This window comes from Drosophila miranda, chromosome 4, assembly GCF_003369915.1.
Source record: "Drosophila miranda strain MSH22 chromosome 4, D.miranda_PacBio2.1, whole genome shotgun sequence".
Classification (NCBI taxonomy): Eukaryota; Metazoa; Arthropoda; class Insecta; order Diptera; family Drosophilidae; genus Drosophila; species Drosophila miranda.
The window spans coordinates 14,672,268-14,691,397 of record NC_046677.1 but is presented as its reverse complement, the minus strand read 5'-3'; the positions used below and the strand labels follow the sequence as shown (position 1 = coordinate 14,691,397).

The 19,130-nt window shown below is 43.2% G+C and overlaps 1 protein-coding gene across 5 annotated transcripts in view; it reads left to right on the top strand.

The window, feature by feature from the left end:
• LOC108161750 (protein split ends) overlaps positions 1-19,130 on the top strand; it is an 85,445-nt gene that overhangs the window by 48,298 nt on the left and 18,017 nt on the right. For 4 of the 5 annotated variants that reach the window (XM_033393007.1, XM_033393003.1, XM_033393005.1 and 1 more), the window contains 4 exons: positions 15,675-17,182; positions 17,256-18,260; positions 18,327-18,944; positions 19,010-19,125. In XM_033393007.1, the coding sequence (XP_033248898.1) occupies positions 15,675-17,182; positions 17,256-18,260; positions 18,327-18,944; positions 19,010-19,125 (3,247 nt within the window). Of the gene's footprint in view, positions 1-15,046; positions 15,584-15,674; positions 17,183-17,255; positions 18,261-18,326; positions 18,945-19,009; positions 19,126-19,130 lie in introns of those variants that run through there. The other variant, XM_033393006.1, reaches the window with a different exon arrangement.

Below are 19,130 nucleotides of genomic sequence, written 5' to 3'. Positions count from 1 at the left end.
GACCGACTTTTGCGCGTTGCCAAGGACTGGGTATTTTGTTGTTGGATCCTGCAGATCGGACTGTATTTTGTTTTTAGTTTCAGGATACGGTTCCCGACTCAATACTAAAGACCATGAAAAGTCGTTTTATGACTGAAAGTTTCTATAAAATGCAATACGATATACATAATAGTGCCATTGGTGTAATTTTCATTAGGCATATGTTATTAAAATTTGATATACAAAATATTAAAATTAAATATAATAAATATTAAAATTAAATATAATAAATATTAAAATTAAATATAATAAATATTAAAATTAAATATAATAAATATTAAAATTAATTAAATAAGGAAGGCTCAACAGAAATATTTATTTTAGTAACAGATCTTCCAAGTTCTTGCACAATTTTCTAGAAAAACTCTCTAAATATGTACTGTTTCATCAACTAAATCTTATCCTTAGTTTTCTATACAGTAGTATATACAGTGGCAGTAAGGGTTCTTGTATATAGCAATAACTGCAGCTGTAAAAGTACCTAAAACCCACTAACAGTTGCATTAAATATTTAACGATTGAAAATGGGTTGGAAAATGGGAAAATGGAAAATTGCATTAACCTCAAAAATGTCACAAACGGCACTGAGCGAAAAACTGTAACGTTGACCGGAAATCGCCCAATGAATTTTGAAATTACTTTTTAGCCAAACCGAAAAATAAATATATTTGTATGTACGTATTTTTGGCAGTAATAAATATTCGTTCAATCGTTGAAAGTGGCAGTTAAAAGCTGAATATTAGTTAATTATGGCTACTAAATATTTGCTCGTACTGTGGAAATGGTATGGTATGAATAGCAATGGTTACTAATGGGTTTAATGGTTATCCATGATATATTCATGATTCATGATCCATGATATTCATTAAGTCCATTAGTATCCATTGATATCCATACATTTGGACAAAATTATGGTTGAAGCACCTGAAATGTTTTGAAAAGTCAATGAACTTTGAAAAAATATATACCTTTGAACTCATAGACAGTGCTAACAAAGTGTTAACAAATAAAAATACACCAGCTGACCAGAAAAACCATTTGCCGCTGTATTGTGAACCATTTCTGTTCCTCCAAGCGATTGAATGTGCCAATGGATTTCAGGAAAAGATTGGAATACGGAGTCTTGCCGATGTGCAAATCGTTCAATGGTTCTGGTGGTTTCTCAATTAAAGGTAGTTGCGCTTTTCCAGATGCACATACACATCCCATCTGAATCATGCTTGAATTTGAGCGCATAACAATGCAGACATTCTTTGTTCATAGCAACAATCAGCACTTTCGGATGAGCGGAATTTTCAATATTTGGCTCTTAGTCGAATGCGTTTACTTCTTCAGAGGAAGCTTTTTTGCTTTTTTTAAGAGGAACTTGATCTATCTAAAATCTATCAACGGCTCAATTTGATTGCTGTGGATCCGATTCCATAGTTTCTTGGAGACTGGAAGTTAGTACAAAAATATCTCCAACAGGAAGGGTATTTTCTGCACGTTCTAATAATGTTTTATTGCTTGAGTCACTGGATTGAGCAGAATCTCTAGATCATTATCATTATTTTTATTTTCCCAAAATATCAGAAATTTCCTACATTAGAATGCTTTTCAGGCGAGGTATAGAGAATGTTGTAGAAATCTATGAAAATGTATGCATTTATGCAGCAAAGGATCTAGAAGGTTTTAGGGTTTGTAATGTTCTAGTATTCTTTGGGTATCTATGGACGGCTCTAGAAGGTGTTCGAATCTACAAGAGCTGGAACTTCAATGGAAGTTTCTAGGATAAAGAAAAGACAAATGTCTGTGCTCCCACTTTCTGTCTTGAATTTTCTAGGATGAAGATCGTATCTTAAATATACTTTTACTAGTGTACTGCAACGAAATTCATAGATTTCAACTTTAAAATAAGTATTTCAATGGTAAACAAAAGTCAACAGTGTCCGTGGCAAGCATCTCTTCATTTGAAGTATCTTCCATTTACTTCTGAAGTGCCTTTGGAGTCAAGAATAACTGAATCATCAGCTGCTACTTATAGAGTAATAAATTTGGACAAATATTGGCATTTAAATGATTCAAGTTCTGATAAAATTATAGACATACGGATAAAAAGATACACGTTCCACAGAAACCACAAAAGGCTGCCACATGCTCCCCACTCACTCGTCTGTTATTCACAAAGTGACAACAAAGATACAAAAAGATGATTCACTCTTTGGGGCAGTTGTTTGTTCCCATATTACTCTCATTAAATATTAACCTCTTTCTGTTGCCAATTTTCTCTCAGTGCATAGCCGGCCGATGATTAGTTGTTGCTTTTGCTTTTTGACCAAATGGTTATTTTTGCAGCAGCGAAAATTGAAAAAAGAAATAAACAACACAGCGACAGCGAGTCAGAGCGAGCAGAAGAGAGAATATAATTGGAAAAGTTCGCGGAAAATGTCAGTTTAAATTATGCCTCAAAATGGACATGTGAATTGACATGTGGCTGTGCCAATTTATATTGAAAAGGTTTTTCTATATATACATATACCCCCCACGAAACCCCCCACCCTCCCAGCTATAGACAGGGGCTTGCACAAAGGGCACATGCGGCGTACGCGTAACATTCCGCATACGCCCCGTCGGTCGTTGGTTTTTGATTGGGGTTTTGTCCTCCTCTTTTTTCTGGCTGTTATTTGCCTTTGGCCTTACGTTTTTCAATTAAAATAAATACTATATGAATATGCATGCGTTTTTCCATGGATAAAATTCAATTTAATTAAATGTCAAAAAAAATCTATATCTATATATGTATGAAGTAAAAGTGCCACGCCCTTTTTGTGTACACTTTTAGAGGGTACTATGGTGTTTCAGAAGAAGTTTGTTTCGGCAGAAAGGGAGGTATTTGAGAGTATGCAAGGATTCCGTATTCCTGATACATCCCTTATGGATACAGTTTTTTCAAAAAAAATCCTTTGGTTTGTTTCAATTAGAAAATCAAAAGGGTTTCAGGTTGGTCTAAAAGATATATGTACATGGTCTGAAGGAAACAGGTAGTTCAGATCCGAAAATTTCGGTTTTTGTTTCTCGCTCACTCTGTATTTTTTTCTGGTGGAGAGAATACAAGAGCAATCAACATGGACTATAATTCATGGACGTCTTCAAGAATTTTAACATTTCTGAAGCATTTATCGTTTATATTCCATCTGGAAATATAATTTATTTCAAACAAATCCCCGTAATCAATATACCTTTCCCCATCCACAATCACTCTTAAAGGGTATCTTAATCATCGGCACTTCAAAATTAAACTTTCTTTCTTTTCTCTTCGTTGTTGGTTTTAGTTTTTAGATTGGGGTTGGGTTTTGCAGTTTTTTGTTTTTGGGAAATGCTTTTGCTTTGGGATTTGGTGGCCATAAAAGTGCATTTTCCTCAAACTTTTTTGATGGCCGACCATAAATACGACACTCGGAACGACGGACATGAGTTTTGAATTCCATTTTATGGATGTGGCTGAGAGTTTGTGCTTCAGATGATGACCACAATTTTGTGGAGGTTAGAGGCCCCCTCCTACCCGCAGATAGGGATGGAGAATGGGGCACACAAGATGACCGCAATATTGCGGCCAGCCAAAGTAATTGTCCTTTCTCTGAGGCTCTTCCTCCATCTCTGTGGCTCCTTCTCCATCTCTGTGGCTCCTTCTCCAACTCTGTGGCTCCTTCTCCATCTCTGTGGCTCCTTCCCCATCTCTCTGTTAGGCCAAAAATTTCGATTCCGAGTTGAAGGAGAGTAATATCGCTCTCATAAGTGCATCGCCACAGTGAAGAATCTTTTGAGTGCAGACTTCAGTTGAGATTCTCTAGAAGTGCAAAGAGTTACAAAAGGAACAAGAATTAATATCAAATTCGAAGAAGCAATGAAGTGACGCTTAAAAAAACCCGTTTCTGTATCGAAAGATAAGAGTACATAAGAAATATTGTACGCCCGAGTACTTAAAAGTGTTTTTTATGGATAAATGGAAATTAAAATATATATTTTGGTTTTGGTATAGTTTTCATTTGGCAGGAGAGATGCGATTATACTTGGGGTTATTTGAACAGGAATCCTTTGAATCGACAGCCTACATATATGTATGTACGTGATCTTAAAATACATATCTTTTAGCTCTCTAAAAGTAAAATAACTTTTTATAAAGACAAAATCCGTGTAGAACTTCCTAGGACGTCCATAATAATTATTTTATATTATATTTTAATGGATCATGTATCGTGCTTCTTGTGTTTGAGATCCTGCCAACTGCGACATGCTCACACGCACATTTTCGTTATCTTTTTGGTTTGTTCGTCTGTTCTTTCTGCTCTACTATTCCGCATATTTCTAGCTTCATTCGTTCGACGCGCATTCATATGCCTACCATATATCAAAATTTGCACAAAACGCAAGCCGATCCATACATCTCTCAGATATTTATCTGCACAACTAATCCTTAGCCATATATCTCGCTGGATTCTATCCACCAAAATAGCCCAAAGCTTATCATTAATAATGTTTCCACATCCTAGAATCCATTTGCCACAAACCATTGCAAAAGAGAAAGAGATGGTAAAAACCCTTTTTGGTTTTCCTCAGGAACCGTTCCCCTGTCGCCCTACCAATTCTGCCTCTCTCTCTATCTCGCTCTCGCTCTCTCTTGTCCTTATTTATCGCCCTGCCATTGCCAGGCTACGGAGACTGGCCCTGTCTCCGCACTGCCCCCTGCGCCATGCCCTGCTTCTGTCCCTTTCTGTGGTTGCACATTCACATCTCCTGCGTCTCGTTTTCTCCCATTTGGGCGTGTCCCAGAATCCTTTTCGATGCATTGAAATAAATTGCAAAATGCATTAAAAAGAGGGAAAATGCCGAGAGCAAGGGAGAGGAAAAACTTGAGCCATAATCAATCTTCATGTGAAAATGCTTCATTGCTTTCCAGAGAGGGAGGCAAGATATATACTAGATGGAGAGAAATATATACATATATAGAAGAAATATTGCTCATTAAATTGTGAGTTGAGAAATGTGTGGGAATATGCCAGAAGGAAGGGAAAATGTGGAGGAGTGTGCGAGTGTATGGGAGAAAATGGATGCAATTAAATTTCACACACTGATGAATGTGCCTGCCTTCTCCTGCTCCCAAAACTGTATCTCTATATCTGTATCTCCCTCTGTGTCTGTGTGTGTGGGTGTGTGTATTATATAACCATCCATCGATATGCACACATACGTCAATTGCAACTGTGAATTTCCCTGGAAAATATTGATCGAAAAATCAATTCTAATTAAATTGTCAACGTTTTACGCCCCGTTGCGGCGGCTTGTGCCTCGTGTCAACCGTTCCATGCCCCCCCCACCGAAAATAACTGATTATGTACATGTCTAGAGGTTTCATTCCATTCCATTCCATGTATCTGCATCTATGTACTGTATATATCCGTATCTATATGCATTTGCCGCCTCTCCATCATCCTCTTATGTGTAATTGCATTTTCAGCTCATTTGGGCACTGTATTTCGCTTCGATTTCACTTGATTCGCTTTGGCACAAACAAACTTACCGAGGCCTGAGAGTTTTCCCCATTTACCATTTTCCCATATCCCATATCACATTCGCATCTGTATCTCATTTCTCTCGTCGCTCGACACCGAAATTGAATTCATTTTAAATGTACGACTAAACAAATTAGGAGACCAGGACAAACGTAAATGTTCTGTGGATGTGGCTTTGCATGTGGCATGTGGCATGTGGCATTTGGATGATGATGATGTGGCCCTAAAGCGTGCCACGCGGTCAGGTTTCGGTGGCGCCTTTATATGCTACATGGATTTTGTTGGGGATGTCTGTCTATCTGCCCGAAAGTCGCATCATCCGTGTTTGTATTTAAGCTCATTTAAAACGTTTGCTAATTGGTTCAGAGTTTTGCTGAATTAAGTACTCGCTTGGGAGATACTCACAGATGAAATGTGGATTGGATTATGGAAAATTTCAGAGAGAGAGAGAGATTTGTATTGAAAATGGAGTAAAAGGATAAGCATACAGAGAGTTTATCACCATTCAGAGAGTGTTTTTCTATAATGAAAATTCAAATTCTTCATTAAACTTCGTCGAGTACTCTACCTACTCAATACCCCACCATTCTGGACTTCTTTTCTTATTTTTCCTCTCCCGAAGCTTCTTTATGGAACGCATATAACTATGCTAAAAAATATTTTTAATTGAAACTACAATTTTATCCAGAATTTTGCTTATATTGCTGTACAGCTTTCTGTATAATTAGCCTTGAGTATTTTACATTCTTTAATCGCGAAATTTTAGTACATTTTGTATTTAAAATGTGCAGTATTTTATTAAGAAGTATGTTACTATGCAGGTTTAAACTTGCAGTATTTTACTATGCAGTATTTTAGTATATGGGGTAAATGCAGTATTTCATTGTTTGAGTATTTCTGGATTGTCAGATTTCGATTCAGTTATTTAAGTATTTTTCCGAACTATGTAGTATTTTTCTGTATTTTAACCGTTTTTGAGGCTTTCGATATGCAAAATAAAAAGTTTTTTATTTCAAGGTGGACACAATTTGAAGACACAATTTTTCAGTATTTGTTTTAGTATTTTGTATGCTTTAGTATTTTAGCTTGCAGTTTTTTAGTTTTCCGCCTTTTTCTTGGAAGTCTTTTCGTATTCTAGGACTCAGTTATTTTAATTTTAAGATTCAAAAAACTATTTATATCGGAATACTAAATTTACTGTATTTTTCAGTATTTTCTACAGTACCTCTAGCCCCTGCCGCAGTATTTTCTTCATTCTCTTCAATATTTTCTCGACTGTAGCATTTAATTTGCATTCAACATTTCCCCTTTTAGCTTGCATTAATTTCATTTGCAATTCTAAAAGAAAATTATGCTCTTGCCTTGCAGTCGCTGGCATTTGCAACTTTATTCTTGACTTTCGTATGCCATCCATTTCCATTAAGTTCTCAACTTGCGAGAATATCTTTCCCCATGAGGAATAAATTCATGCATACTCGCCCTCGAGCTCGTACAGAGGGAATACATATTCTATTTGTTGTAATTTAATTACTTTGCATTTGTTGCTCAGGGAGTGGCAGTGGCATACAAAAACAAGAGCCAGAGCCGCAGCCACAGCCACAGAAACCCACCCATCAATCCTTTTTATTTCTCTTCTCTGGTGCTTCCTCATCTCCGGTTTCCTGCGTCTTTCTGTGCTTCTCCGTGGTCGATCTCCTGTTTCTGCTGCTTAATCTCCTGTTTCTGCTCATCCTTCTCCATACTGATTCTGCTCATCTCCTTTCATCTCCTTCTTAGTGATGGTTCTTCTTCCTCCCTCGCCCTGTTTCGGCTCCTTGCTGTGCTTTCTCTTGTTCTGCTTTAGTTGATAATTTGCACACGCGCTCAGAAGTAGGCAATAAAAACTGTTGTCCTCTTTCGCTCTCCTGCACTGCTTTCGTCCATGTCTGCTTTGGCACCCTGCTCGAACACACCCACTGCCTGTACGCCCACTGCTGTTACATCCACTCGAACTAATGCTAATGCTCTTATACTGTTTTTCTAGTGCTTCTGCTCGTCCTCTGCTTTTTGCAGCTTCCATTACGACCATCTAAATCTTCTGGTATTGCTGCAGGGGCTTCAACTGATTCTTCAGCAGATTCTTCGATTGCTGTCGATACCCTCAACCATTCTTAAGAGCCCTCTCACTGCTCTTCGATTGGTTCCACAATTTCTATTACGTTCTACTGCTTTCTACAGCTTCTTCCTATTACTCTGCGGTCACTACCTACCCTAACCACTTTTCGTATTGCTTCTTCTACTAGATCTAATTCTACAGCTTCTTATACTACAGCTGCCTTTTTGTACAGCGTCATCTACTATTTTTCCCACTGCTTTGCCATAAAGCCTTTCCAAGTACAGTTTTTATTTTGTTCTGTCCATTGTTGTGTTCTCTTCGGGTCTGTATATTGTGTGTGTGTACTTTAAAGCCACTCCCAAAGCAGTGCATACCCCTTAGAATATTGTACACAAAAATTCAGATGACATTGTTCTTGTTGCAGAAAGCTTCATTAGTAGCTGCTGCACACAGAGAGGGGGGAGCAGGCAGTAAAACCAACAACAATGATGAGAATTTATATTGGCGGCATTAGTTAGTGCAGTAGAGAGGCATAGAGAGTGAGAGAGACACACGAAAGAGAGGTAGAATTTGCGCTGCGACTGCGATTCTGCCTCTGTCGCTGTCGCTGCTTACTGCGTCCTGCGTTCGGTGTCCTGTGTCCTGCGTTCAATGTAAAAACCAACATGGCGTCGCCTCGTCTTCGTCGAACTGCTTTCATTTTCCATTTCCCGACCTCGTTTTAAGCCAGAGCCAGCAACCAGAGACCAGGCAGTGGAATCGCATCTAAGGTTAGGCTTTGAGTGGTGGAAGGAGCAGTCGGAGGTGTGGCAGTGTCACGAGGCATAGATGATTGTTAGTTTTGCGCCCTGCCTGCCTGTAGTCCACTTTTCTTTTGCTATTTTTGTCTTTTGGCTGTCGGTCGAGCGCCGTATCTTCTGCCACTGCTTCTACTGCTTGTACCCTTGCAGCTCCTGTTTGCCGTTCCGCACTGCTTCTTCTACGGGCTACAGCTACAGCTACTGCAATTTATGCTGCTTGTTTTGCTGTTTTTATTATTGCTCCTATCCTCTTCCCGCTGCTGCTGCTGTTGTTGTTGTTTTATTATTAGCCTGCGGCTGTGGGTGGACACCACAGGACATGAAAGATAACGGTGCCCCCCATATCATTATGTATTCGACTATGTAATATGTAATACCCCCCGCCTTCCATCCATCTAGGATTTCCATTTCCTTGTGTGTAAATGTATGTACAGAAATTTTTAGAGGCGCCTGCGCCAGGCAGAGGTGTCCCAGCTCTCTCTCTCTCTTTGGCACGAGATGTGTAAGAACCGCTCTCTCGGTCTCCTACGTATATGTCTATGAAATAAGAACACCGCAGTAGCAGGCAGCAGGCAGCAGAGCAGCAGAGACAGCAACGATGGCACCGGGAGCCCTCTCTGGTGCTCCTTCCCTTCAGTCCCTTGTCTGCCTCTGCTCTGCCACCCACCCACTATGGGGGGCGCGCGCTTCCGGTTGCGTCACTTTGCCAGGGCTCGAAGGTTGGCTGACTCGATGGCTGGAATGGTCTAGGTCTGCCAGCAGCAGCAGCTCTGCGTCATTTCTCGCTCTCTCTCTCTGCCGTTTGGCTGGCTTAAAATTTTGTTCAACTTTGCCCTCTGACTTTGTCGCATGCCGCACAGACGACACCCATACAACGGTAGTTACTTGCAACTGCCACACGAAAGTCTGCTTAATTGAGGTCGTCGTCGTCGTCGTCGTCCCCGTTCAAGTTAATAATAAGCAAAGAGCGAGAGACGCGAAAGAGCGATAGAGAGAGGATCCTGCATCCGCATCGACGAGCCATGGGCGCCACCAGCAGCCACCCACTGGCTGCACTGGCATCTCTATCTTTCTCCCTCCCTGTATCCCTGTATCACTGTATCTCTGCTGCTCTGTTTCTCTGTATCTCCGAGGGTTTTATATAATTTTAAAGCCTCTGCCTGCTGCAGCTTCTTCTGGCCAGAGCAGAGCCACAACTGCAATGGCAAATGTCCTGCCATGACACCCTACAACCCAAGGCTTTAAGTGTGCAGCGCATCGCATTATGTAAAATATAAACGGGATATCCCCCACAAAAATAATCAAACAAATTTAAGTGCAGCTCCTTTGAGAGAGACCAAAGATGGAACAGTCAGAATACGAATCAGATTAAAATAAATTCTCGAATCCGTTTTGGGAATTAAGTCGAATGGAAGATGGGGAATGCAATTGGAAATGGAGGCCCAAAAAGAAGGATGCATTCTAGAGATACTTTTAGGAGAAGCTAACGATTCAATGAAGGGTATATTATAGGGAAAAACTCTCTGGAAGAGGCACTGTCCACTATAAAAAATATTTTATATAGTACTCGTTCACACCTGTTTTCGTTGAAAGTATTGCTTTCTTTTCGAACTAAAACGTTTCTACCTATGTAATATTTCGTATATTATTAGTAATCGCCGGAGTTGATATCAGAGCCGATGGGTGAATACTCTCTCTCTCCCTCTAACTCTGTGGAAAAGTGGGACATGCAGTGTAGACAGCGATCTCTCTCAAACTTGCTCGCACTTTTCATGAGAAATGGGGAAAAATAGGAAGAAAGGGGGGACTCCTACTGAAATTTTGAAGCATTCGACTCTACTATTGATTGGTGATCCAGAACATATGTACATACTAATTAAATATCTTAAGGGATCCGACTATAACTTCTCCTTTTTTTCTTTTTCTATGAAAAATCAGAAAGAATTTGTGAATTCCAGAATTTCTCTACAGATCGTTGAAAAAAGTTTACGAATTTATGGAAAACTTGAATAGAAATAATACGAGCCTGGGCATTACTTTTGGTTCATTGTTCAATAGTTCTTTGGAAAAAAACCGAAAAAAAAGACAGCTCTCCTCATTATAAAACAATCGAAAATATGTTTGAAATACAATTTGAAAGAAAGAATAAATAATGTCTGATAAATGTTCCTATAAAATAGATCTTTCTGTTAACCAAGAGTGGTACCCTAGATCTTTCCCAGATTGAAGTCTAATGATAGCATATTAGGGCATTTTGTGTATATTAAATCATGAGAACCCAGAACTAGAAAAGCTTTTATGTCAAGTGCTATTTCCTTATCGCTTCAGCCTTCGTTAGCTCATTCTTTCTCTTTTGTTGTCCCTAATCTTCCGCATAACTCCGGGGGGTCCTGCCTTTTAATAAGTTTTGTTGCTTTTCCTTTGGGGCGTATCAGACATTTTGCCAACAATTTCCAGCAATTTTCAGTAATTTACCTTCTCGCCCAGGGGCTGTGCTGTGTTTTAGAGAAAAAGTTTAAACCTTTGGGGCAAATCTCTCTCTCTCTCTCTCTTCCCTGGGATGTATGGGGAGGGATGCTGGCCCTCTCTCTCTCGCCCTTTTGTGCAAAAGTTTTATCTAATTCCTTTGCCAGAGAATACCCATTTTAACGTCCCCATGTCCTGTCATTCCCGTGTCCTTCAACTTTGTGCGAGGCTCCGGCTCCAATGGGTCTGCCAGGGACTGTGCGGCTGTGCCTGCCTGCAGCTCCTGATGTTGATAAATTTCACGCCCTGAAGGAGGACCCCAGTCAGGGAATTCGCTTCCCCTGAAATTACTTTGACTGCAGCAGCCCTTTCCTGGACCTGGACCTGGACCTGGACTCGGGGCGGAGGACGAGTCAGGATGTTGCCCTGTGACGCCGCCCAACAATGATTGAATGAAAGGCTAAAAAAGGATTTCAGGAATTTCTCCACACTGTTGTGTGTGTGTGTGTGTATACTCGTACCTATACAAAGATATGTATATATGTGGGGGTATTCCTGTGGGTGTATATCCTCCTGCTTTCTGCTATATACTGGAGTGTTTCCTGCCCCATCAAATCCCATCTACAGCCCCATTTTGCCACCCATCCAGCCATCCGCCCATCCACCCATTCGGAATATACACAGAAATAACCTCAAACAAGGACGTTCGGTGAGAAACTTTTTGTGAGGACAAAAGCGACAGCAGACGGTGGGAGAGGGAGCTCCTTCTGATGCTGCTGCTGCCGCTTCTTACATATGTATTACATAAGGCTGTGGCTGTGTCGTGTGCTCCGCTCCCCCCACCAAAAACATGGCAGTAATGCAATTTACAGACGCCCCAAAAGCCCCCGCCTCTCTCTCTCTACAGCATTACTGCTCCTCCACGCCCAACCCTCACGTGGTCGGAATGGCGCAACAAATGTTGCTGGCTGGCTGCCCGTGCAACTCCGTTCTGTTCTGTTACCCCTAAAACCGGGTGGACTTTTAGCTGAATTGATTTTTCTGTGGCACCTCCAGTGCGCATGCCGAGGCACTAGCTCACTCTCTCTCTCGCTCTCTGGACTCTGGGACTGCATTTTCATAGATACACAGATGCAGAGATAATATACATCATTCATTCGAGTGCCCACCCGCAACCGCCTCTTTTGAGTCACATGCCACACAGCGCTGCTGCTGCTGCTGCTGCTGCCTCTGTCTCTGCTCGCTGCATGCTCTGACCTGAGCAAACGATGCTGGAAACTGCAGCAGCAGTCTCGCCCATCCTCTATATTTATATATCTGTAGGAATATCTACATATCTGCACATACTCGTATATGTATCTGGTATCTACAGCACATACTCGCTTCGTATATGGGGGCTTGGACGTCCCTCCATTTGTTCGTTGTTTCGTTCTATATGGCTATATTTTAAGTGCTTCTGCTTAAAGCGCTTAATGCGGCTTTAAAAAAATCTTTATTTTGCCCAGAGAGACACATGGGAAAAGATGGAAATGCAGTGGAAAACTTTCAGACAGAGAAGAGATAGAAATGCAGGAAAAATTCAGAAATACAGTGAAGAGATATCTATAGATAGATAGATTAAGAAAGATGGATAGATGATGGGTGGTTAGAGGTTATATAGATTGAAGATAGCTAGATAGGGGAGATAGGAGTATCATTTCTAGAAGAGGCTTCAATTTATAGGCGCATTTAGTGATATATAGGGGTTCCCAGAATTCTTAAAAAGACTGAACAAATTACAGTCTCTCAGTCTCTCTCTGAATCTCTCTCTAGCTTCTGGGACTAGTTTTAGATTAAATCTATGGCTGGCTTTTATCTATATCTTTACTACACGCCTCGTCTGAGTGAAATATATTGTATCTATTGGTCACATAAATCATATTATTGCATACATATAGACTGACTGGAAATGGGGTAGGGAAAAGTAGGGCTGTGGCTCACAACGTTCCCTCATTTCTCATTTTATCATAAATATGGGGTTTATTTAAATATAAACTTTGATTCGTTTTCCTGTTCCTGGTAAAAGCCATCAGAAACTATTTTGGGTATAAGAATTGGCAAAAATTCGAATGATAATGTTGTAAATATTTGTAGATATATCTTTAAAGTAGAGGAAGAAGAAAGAAAGATGTTTTTTAAATTAATTTGACGATGAAATAGATATTCCGAATGGATATTTGGTTTTTTTTTGTTATTTCGTTTGTGATCTATCGATTTGGTTCGGTAATGCTGAGACTCTCTTCTTGGTTGAAGGATTTTCGAGCAGGATATTCCTGTTCGCCTACTTCAAACAGACTTCTTTGTAAATTTGTAACAAGAATACCTGAAAACCTTATCTAAAATATCTAAAAATTGACAATATTATGTAAAAACTGCAATAGAAAACAAGAAACCCAGAAACCTGGAAACCTTGAACTGTGGTCAACGGAATCCTCTTATAACTCAAAGAATTTCAGAGAAATCTTACTTTAAGAATTCCTTGAAAGATGTTGTTGGATAGATAATAGATATTCAAGATAGTAGCCCTGATAGATGATCCTTCTGGATATACGAAGATGTATACAACCTACAACCCTTTTTGGCTGCAGCTTCCACCACGTTTGTTTAAACAGACAAAAAGAGAAATAAACCCTTAGTATTTGTTAATAAGATTCAAACTTATTCCATATGACACACATCCCCTGGCAGTGGAATGCGTATGATAGGCTGCGACTGAGAACTGATGACTGGGTCGGGGACTGAGACTCAGAATGGGTCTGGGACTATGGGTGGATGGATGGGGAGGGGGGCTGGGCTTATCGACACAACAGATTAGCACGCAACACCCCAGAGAGCCGGGGGAGACCAGAGCCAGAGCCAGAGCCAGAGCCAGAGACGACGTTGACCCGCTGGATCGATTCGATCGCCTGTGCCATTGAACGCGTTCGAAAGCCTCAATTGTAAATCGATCTCCCAAATAGCTGAACATCCGTACTTTCTATATACCCTACAAAAACAAACACACATTTTTCTCTGTTTGCACTTTGGGAATTTTTACATACATATGTATGTACATATTTCAGAGGAAGATCGACTGTGTGATCGTTTGGTCTTTCTTCAGGGAATACAATGAGAATTCAAAACAAAATTTAGCAAAAGGTCGCGCCTGTTTTTCGGTTCGTTATTGCCAGGACCCTAACACGACGACCCTCAAGTCATTCCACAGAGCAGAGTCTCCTGTCCTTCAATGAGAGAGAGAGTTCTATTCGAGCCTTTTGCGCGTTAATTTATTTTATTGGGGGTTGGTTTTTGCTTCACTTCTTCACCATCTTTAATGGCTTTGTTTCCATCAGCCGGCTCCTTTTTCCCAGGTAGAAATGAGGCTTAATCTGTCACTGTTTCCATCTCGCTCTCTCTTGTTTAGAGAACTACACCCTCTCTGTCTCTCTCGTAGAGAACCACATTTCGTTTGTAGGTTAATTTATTCGCGCGGTATTGAATGTGAAATGTTGAATACAGTTTTTTTCAATGTTTTTGGAAAGTAGAATTCTCAAATGGTATGTTTGGATAATTTGTTGGCCAACGGTTATCTTTAAAATGGTTTTAAAATGCAAGATCTACTTGAATTACACGACATCGACATGGTTTTAACTGAACGGAGTACATTTATTTCTACAAATTAAAGCCAAAAATATGTCATTATAGGCAGTAGTGCAGTAGATAGTGTAAGTAGTGGGAATAATTTAATTTCTAATATATTTTAAAATGTGTTTTTCGTTTTTTCTTACAATACCCGAAATCTACATGAATTTATAGCCTTTTTACTCGACAATTTAACTTACAATTGCCATGAAACTGTATGTATTACATTATTGGTAGTCTTATCACATTGCCACATAATTTAATTGCTTTTACCCAAGCTAAACTCTTAAAAATCAGATCTCAGAAACAATTAAATTTCGCATAAAACTCAATTCGACATGTAATTAACGCGGATTCTACACGAAGCCCACTCTTACGTTATTCTTTTACGCCGCTCAAAATTGCGTTATCCTTACGTTACGACATTTCGGGAAGACAGTCTGGCAGCACCGCGAAACAAACGCAGAGGCGGCAAAACGTAAAAACGAATCCGACGAAAGAAATACCAAAACGCAAAGCGAAACGGCAAAGAAACAAGCTAAAAATAAAAGAAAGAAAGAAATTATAATATATATATTGCAAAAACCGGTTACGGCAATAGAAAAAGCAGTCAGCAGCAGCCGCCGTTTTTCAAAAGCCAAAGAACGTGGCTCTCCCGGCTGCCCGGCTTTTTTTTTTTGTGTTGTGTGCATGTAGCGGCGTACGTGTCTGTGTGTGTGTGTGTGTCGAGTGCGTGTACTGCTTGCCGCGTAAACAAGAGACCGACGACGTACTTCATTTGGCGCCCGTTTATTTATTTGGTTCGGGTGAAACTTTTCTCTCAAGTGTTTCACGCAAAAAAGAAAAACACTTAAATTTAGAGAACAATAATTCTCCATGATAGGCTCTAATAGAAATTTGCCCGCAAAAGGGCCCGAAAAGTTGAGGACAAAGATTTTCCCCGAGAAAATCGTGAGTTAATATATTATGCGGAGGTATAGCTTGAAATGTTTTGATTTAAATTGATGGAAAACTTTACTTGAAATAACGCTATAATCACGCCGTGTTTTCTGATCTGTTTTCTAGGTCTACAGAAGAACCACCGACAAATAGCTACGAAAGGAACAACTATTACGATCGCAGCAGTCGCCTGAGCAACAATTACCAGCCAACAGCCGCCAACAGTAGTCTGTCTTCTGCCAGCAGCAGCAGCGTTACACCCACAGGAGCCGCAGGAGGGGGAACCGGAACGGGAACAGGAACCACTGATAGATCCAGGAATAGAGATCGCCTGTACAGGAATGGTTCAGCAGCCTCTACGACAGCAGCTAGTACAACGCAATCGACAACAACGGCAGCAGCAACAGCAACGGCAGGAGCCGCGCCGGCGCCGCCACAAGCGTTAGGTGATCGTAGCAACAACAACAATATACAACATCATCAGCAGAACACTCCTCGGGTGGTGGCACCGCAGTCATGGTACGAAGCCGCCGCTGCTGCATCGGCCCAATTAAAAAGTCCTGGTGGCAGTGGCAGTGGAAATGCCGGCGCCTCAGCAGCTACTACCACAGCAGCAGCAGCAGCGACAGCAGCGGCGACAGCCACAGCCACAGCTCAAGGTACAGCCGGCGGCTTTACAATGAGCAGCTCACCGATCAATCATCAGCATCAGCAGCAGCAGCCACATCCTCCTCCGCATCATTTACATTACAGCAGCGCCAGTGGAGCGCCATCCGTGGGATGTGCCCCAGGCGCAGCCGCCACCTCCGTCTCGTACTCATCACCCGCCCAAACGGCGACCACCGCCGTGCATCGCAGTGTCGCCTATGCGGGGAGTGCTGCGGATGATCGCGATGCCATGCGCAAGAGTCACCAACACCACCTCCACCACAACAACAACAGCAGCAGCAGCGGCGGCAGCGGCAGTAAACTCAATAAGCTGCTCAAAGGGGGAGCGACAGGACGCTGTGGCTCGGAATCGCCAGGAGTAGGAGGAGTGGGAGCTGCAACGACGATGACGATGACGACGACAAGTACAATCACAAACAATAGTTTTAGTAATAATAGTTTAAATAATAAAATAACCACGGCAACTCCGACGATGCCAACGATTGCATCTGAAACATCTGTATCTGCATGTGCATCTGCATCCCCTGGAGGTGCGGCAGGAGCAGGAGCAGTTGCAGAGGGTAGTGCGGGCAGCGGAGGAGCAACCAGCGGCAGTGGCGGTGACATTCTAAATGTGGCCGCTGCCCTGGCAGCTGCCGTCGACAATGGCACGTCCTCCTCTGCCTCAGCCTCTGCATCAGCATCCACATCCACATCCGCATCCGCCTGCTCCCTAGCATCCGCGTCACGGCCACACCAGCGACACCACCATCATAATCATCATCATAATCTGCATGGACGCAGCACCACCTCGTCAAGTCGGTCGCATTCGCGTTCGCCGAGCAGCTACAGCAGCTCCCACAGCTCCTCGTCTGCGTCATCGCAAACATCGTCACATTCGCACGCGTCCAGTCCGGTCCAATCGGGCATCCAATGTGCAGATGGTCGTAGCATCTCCCGCAGTCTCCAGTCGGTGGCTGTCAACAGTGAGTATCCCTTGATCCCCATCCCCCGAGGGAATCCTCCATTAAATCCATTCCCATCCTTCATCTCTTTCAGGCACTTCTTCAAATCCCAGTGGCAATGCTGGCGCCGTAGCCATACCCAGTGGCGGATGTGGTTCCAGCTCCAGCAGCAGCAGCAGCTCTAGCAGCAGCAGCAGTGGCAGTGGCGGCGGCCACTCCTCCTCCTCGTGTCTCGCTGTGAATCCTGTGGTGCATTCCGAAGATAATCGCCCACTGGCGATACGCGTACGCAACCTGCCCGCCCGTTCCTCGGACACATCCCTCAAGGATGGTCTCTTTCATGAGTACAAAAAGCACGGCAAGGTCACGTGGGTGAAGGTCGTGGGCCAGAACTCCGAGCGCTATGCCCTCGTCTGCTTCAAGAAGCCCGACGACGTGGAGAAGGCGTTGGAGGTCTCGCACGACAAGCACTTTTTCGGCTGTAAAATCGAGGTGGAACCCTACCAGGGCTACGACGTAGAGGACAACGAGTTCCGCCCCTACGAGGCGGAGCTGGACGAGTACCACCCGAAGTCGACGAGGACTCTGTTCATCGGCAACCTGGAGAAGGAGATCACGGCGAGCGAGCTGCGTGTGCATTTCGAGAGCTTCGGGGAGATCATCGAGATCGACATCAAGAAGCAGGGCCTCAACGCCTACGCCTTCTGTCAGTATTCGGACATTGTCTCTGTCGTGAAGGCCATGCGCAAAATGGATGGCGAGCATCTGGGCAGCAATCGGATCAAGCTCGGCTTCGGCAAGTCCATGCCCACGAACTGCGTGTGGATCGACGGGGTGGGCGAGAAGGTGTCCGAGTCCTTTCTCCAGTCGCAGTTCACGCGCTTCGGCACTGTCACGAAGGTGAGCATTGATCGCCAGCGACAGCTGGCTTTGGTGCTCTACGATCAGGTGCAGAACGCCCAGGCCGCGGTCAAGGACATGCGGGGCACCATCATGCGTGGCAGGAAGCTGCAGGTGGACTTTGCCTCCAGGGAGTGCCAGGATGCGTTCTACGACAAGCAGGAGAAACTGCAGCAGCAGCAACAGCAACAGAATGCCGGTAAGTGTGCAGCAAAAGGCAAGGCGGATCTGATCCCCAGTCCCCTAATGGTTACCTTCCTTCTAGGTTCCTCGTCGCGTTTCAATCGCTATGAATCCTCCACCCAGCAGTCCAGAGGACGGGCCTCCTCCTTTAGCCGCCTTCAGACAAACTCAAACGATATCTTCAACGATACTGGCAGCAACACGCCCACGAGCGGCGGAGGCACCCCCTCGGCCAGCTCTGCAATGCCTGCGCCCAGCATCGCCTCTGCTATTGCTCCGGCAACAGCAACGGGAGGCGCTTCGGGGCCGGGAGCTGCCGCATCGACTGCCACGCTGCCATCCGTGGTGGGGAGCAGCAACAGCATAGGCAGCGGCTTGTCGCTGCCCCCCATGTCGCCGGCTGCCATGGCGCAGGTGCGGATGCGAATGGTGAGGAGTTCGAGGCACACCATCGACTTTGATTTCAACGATGTGGCGGCACTGCGAAGATTTCGCGGGGCTGCCATCGGCAACATGGAGGAGCCTCACGATGCAGACACCACAGCCACAACCAAAGTCGGCAGTCGATGCGATTCGCCAGTGACTGCACGTCTGGGATCCGGGCCACTCGGGAGTGGAGAAACCCCCATGGAGGCGACGCTGATGAACAGCACCAGCAGCAGCAGCATAAGCGTGGGAGGAGCCGGTCGTAGACGTTGCGGTAAGATATCCATAGATTTCCTTTTACACAATTCCTGGCATCAGCGTCTCGTTTTTTTTTTGTAGAACAACTCCTGCTCGATGAATGCCCGTCCAGTGGCGATGAGGGGGGAAGCGTGGTCAGTCCCAGGAAGCGCATCAAAATGGATTACCATCACCATCATCATTCCAATGCCTCAGGGGTGAG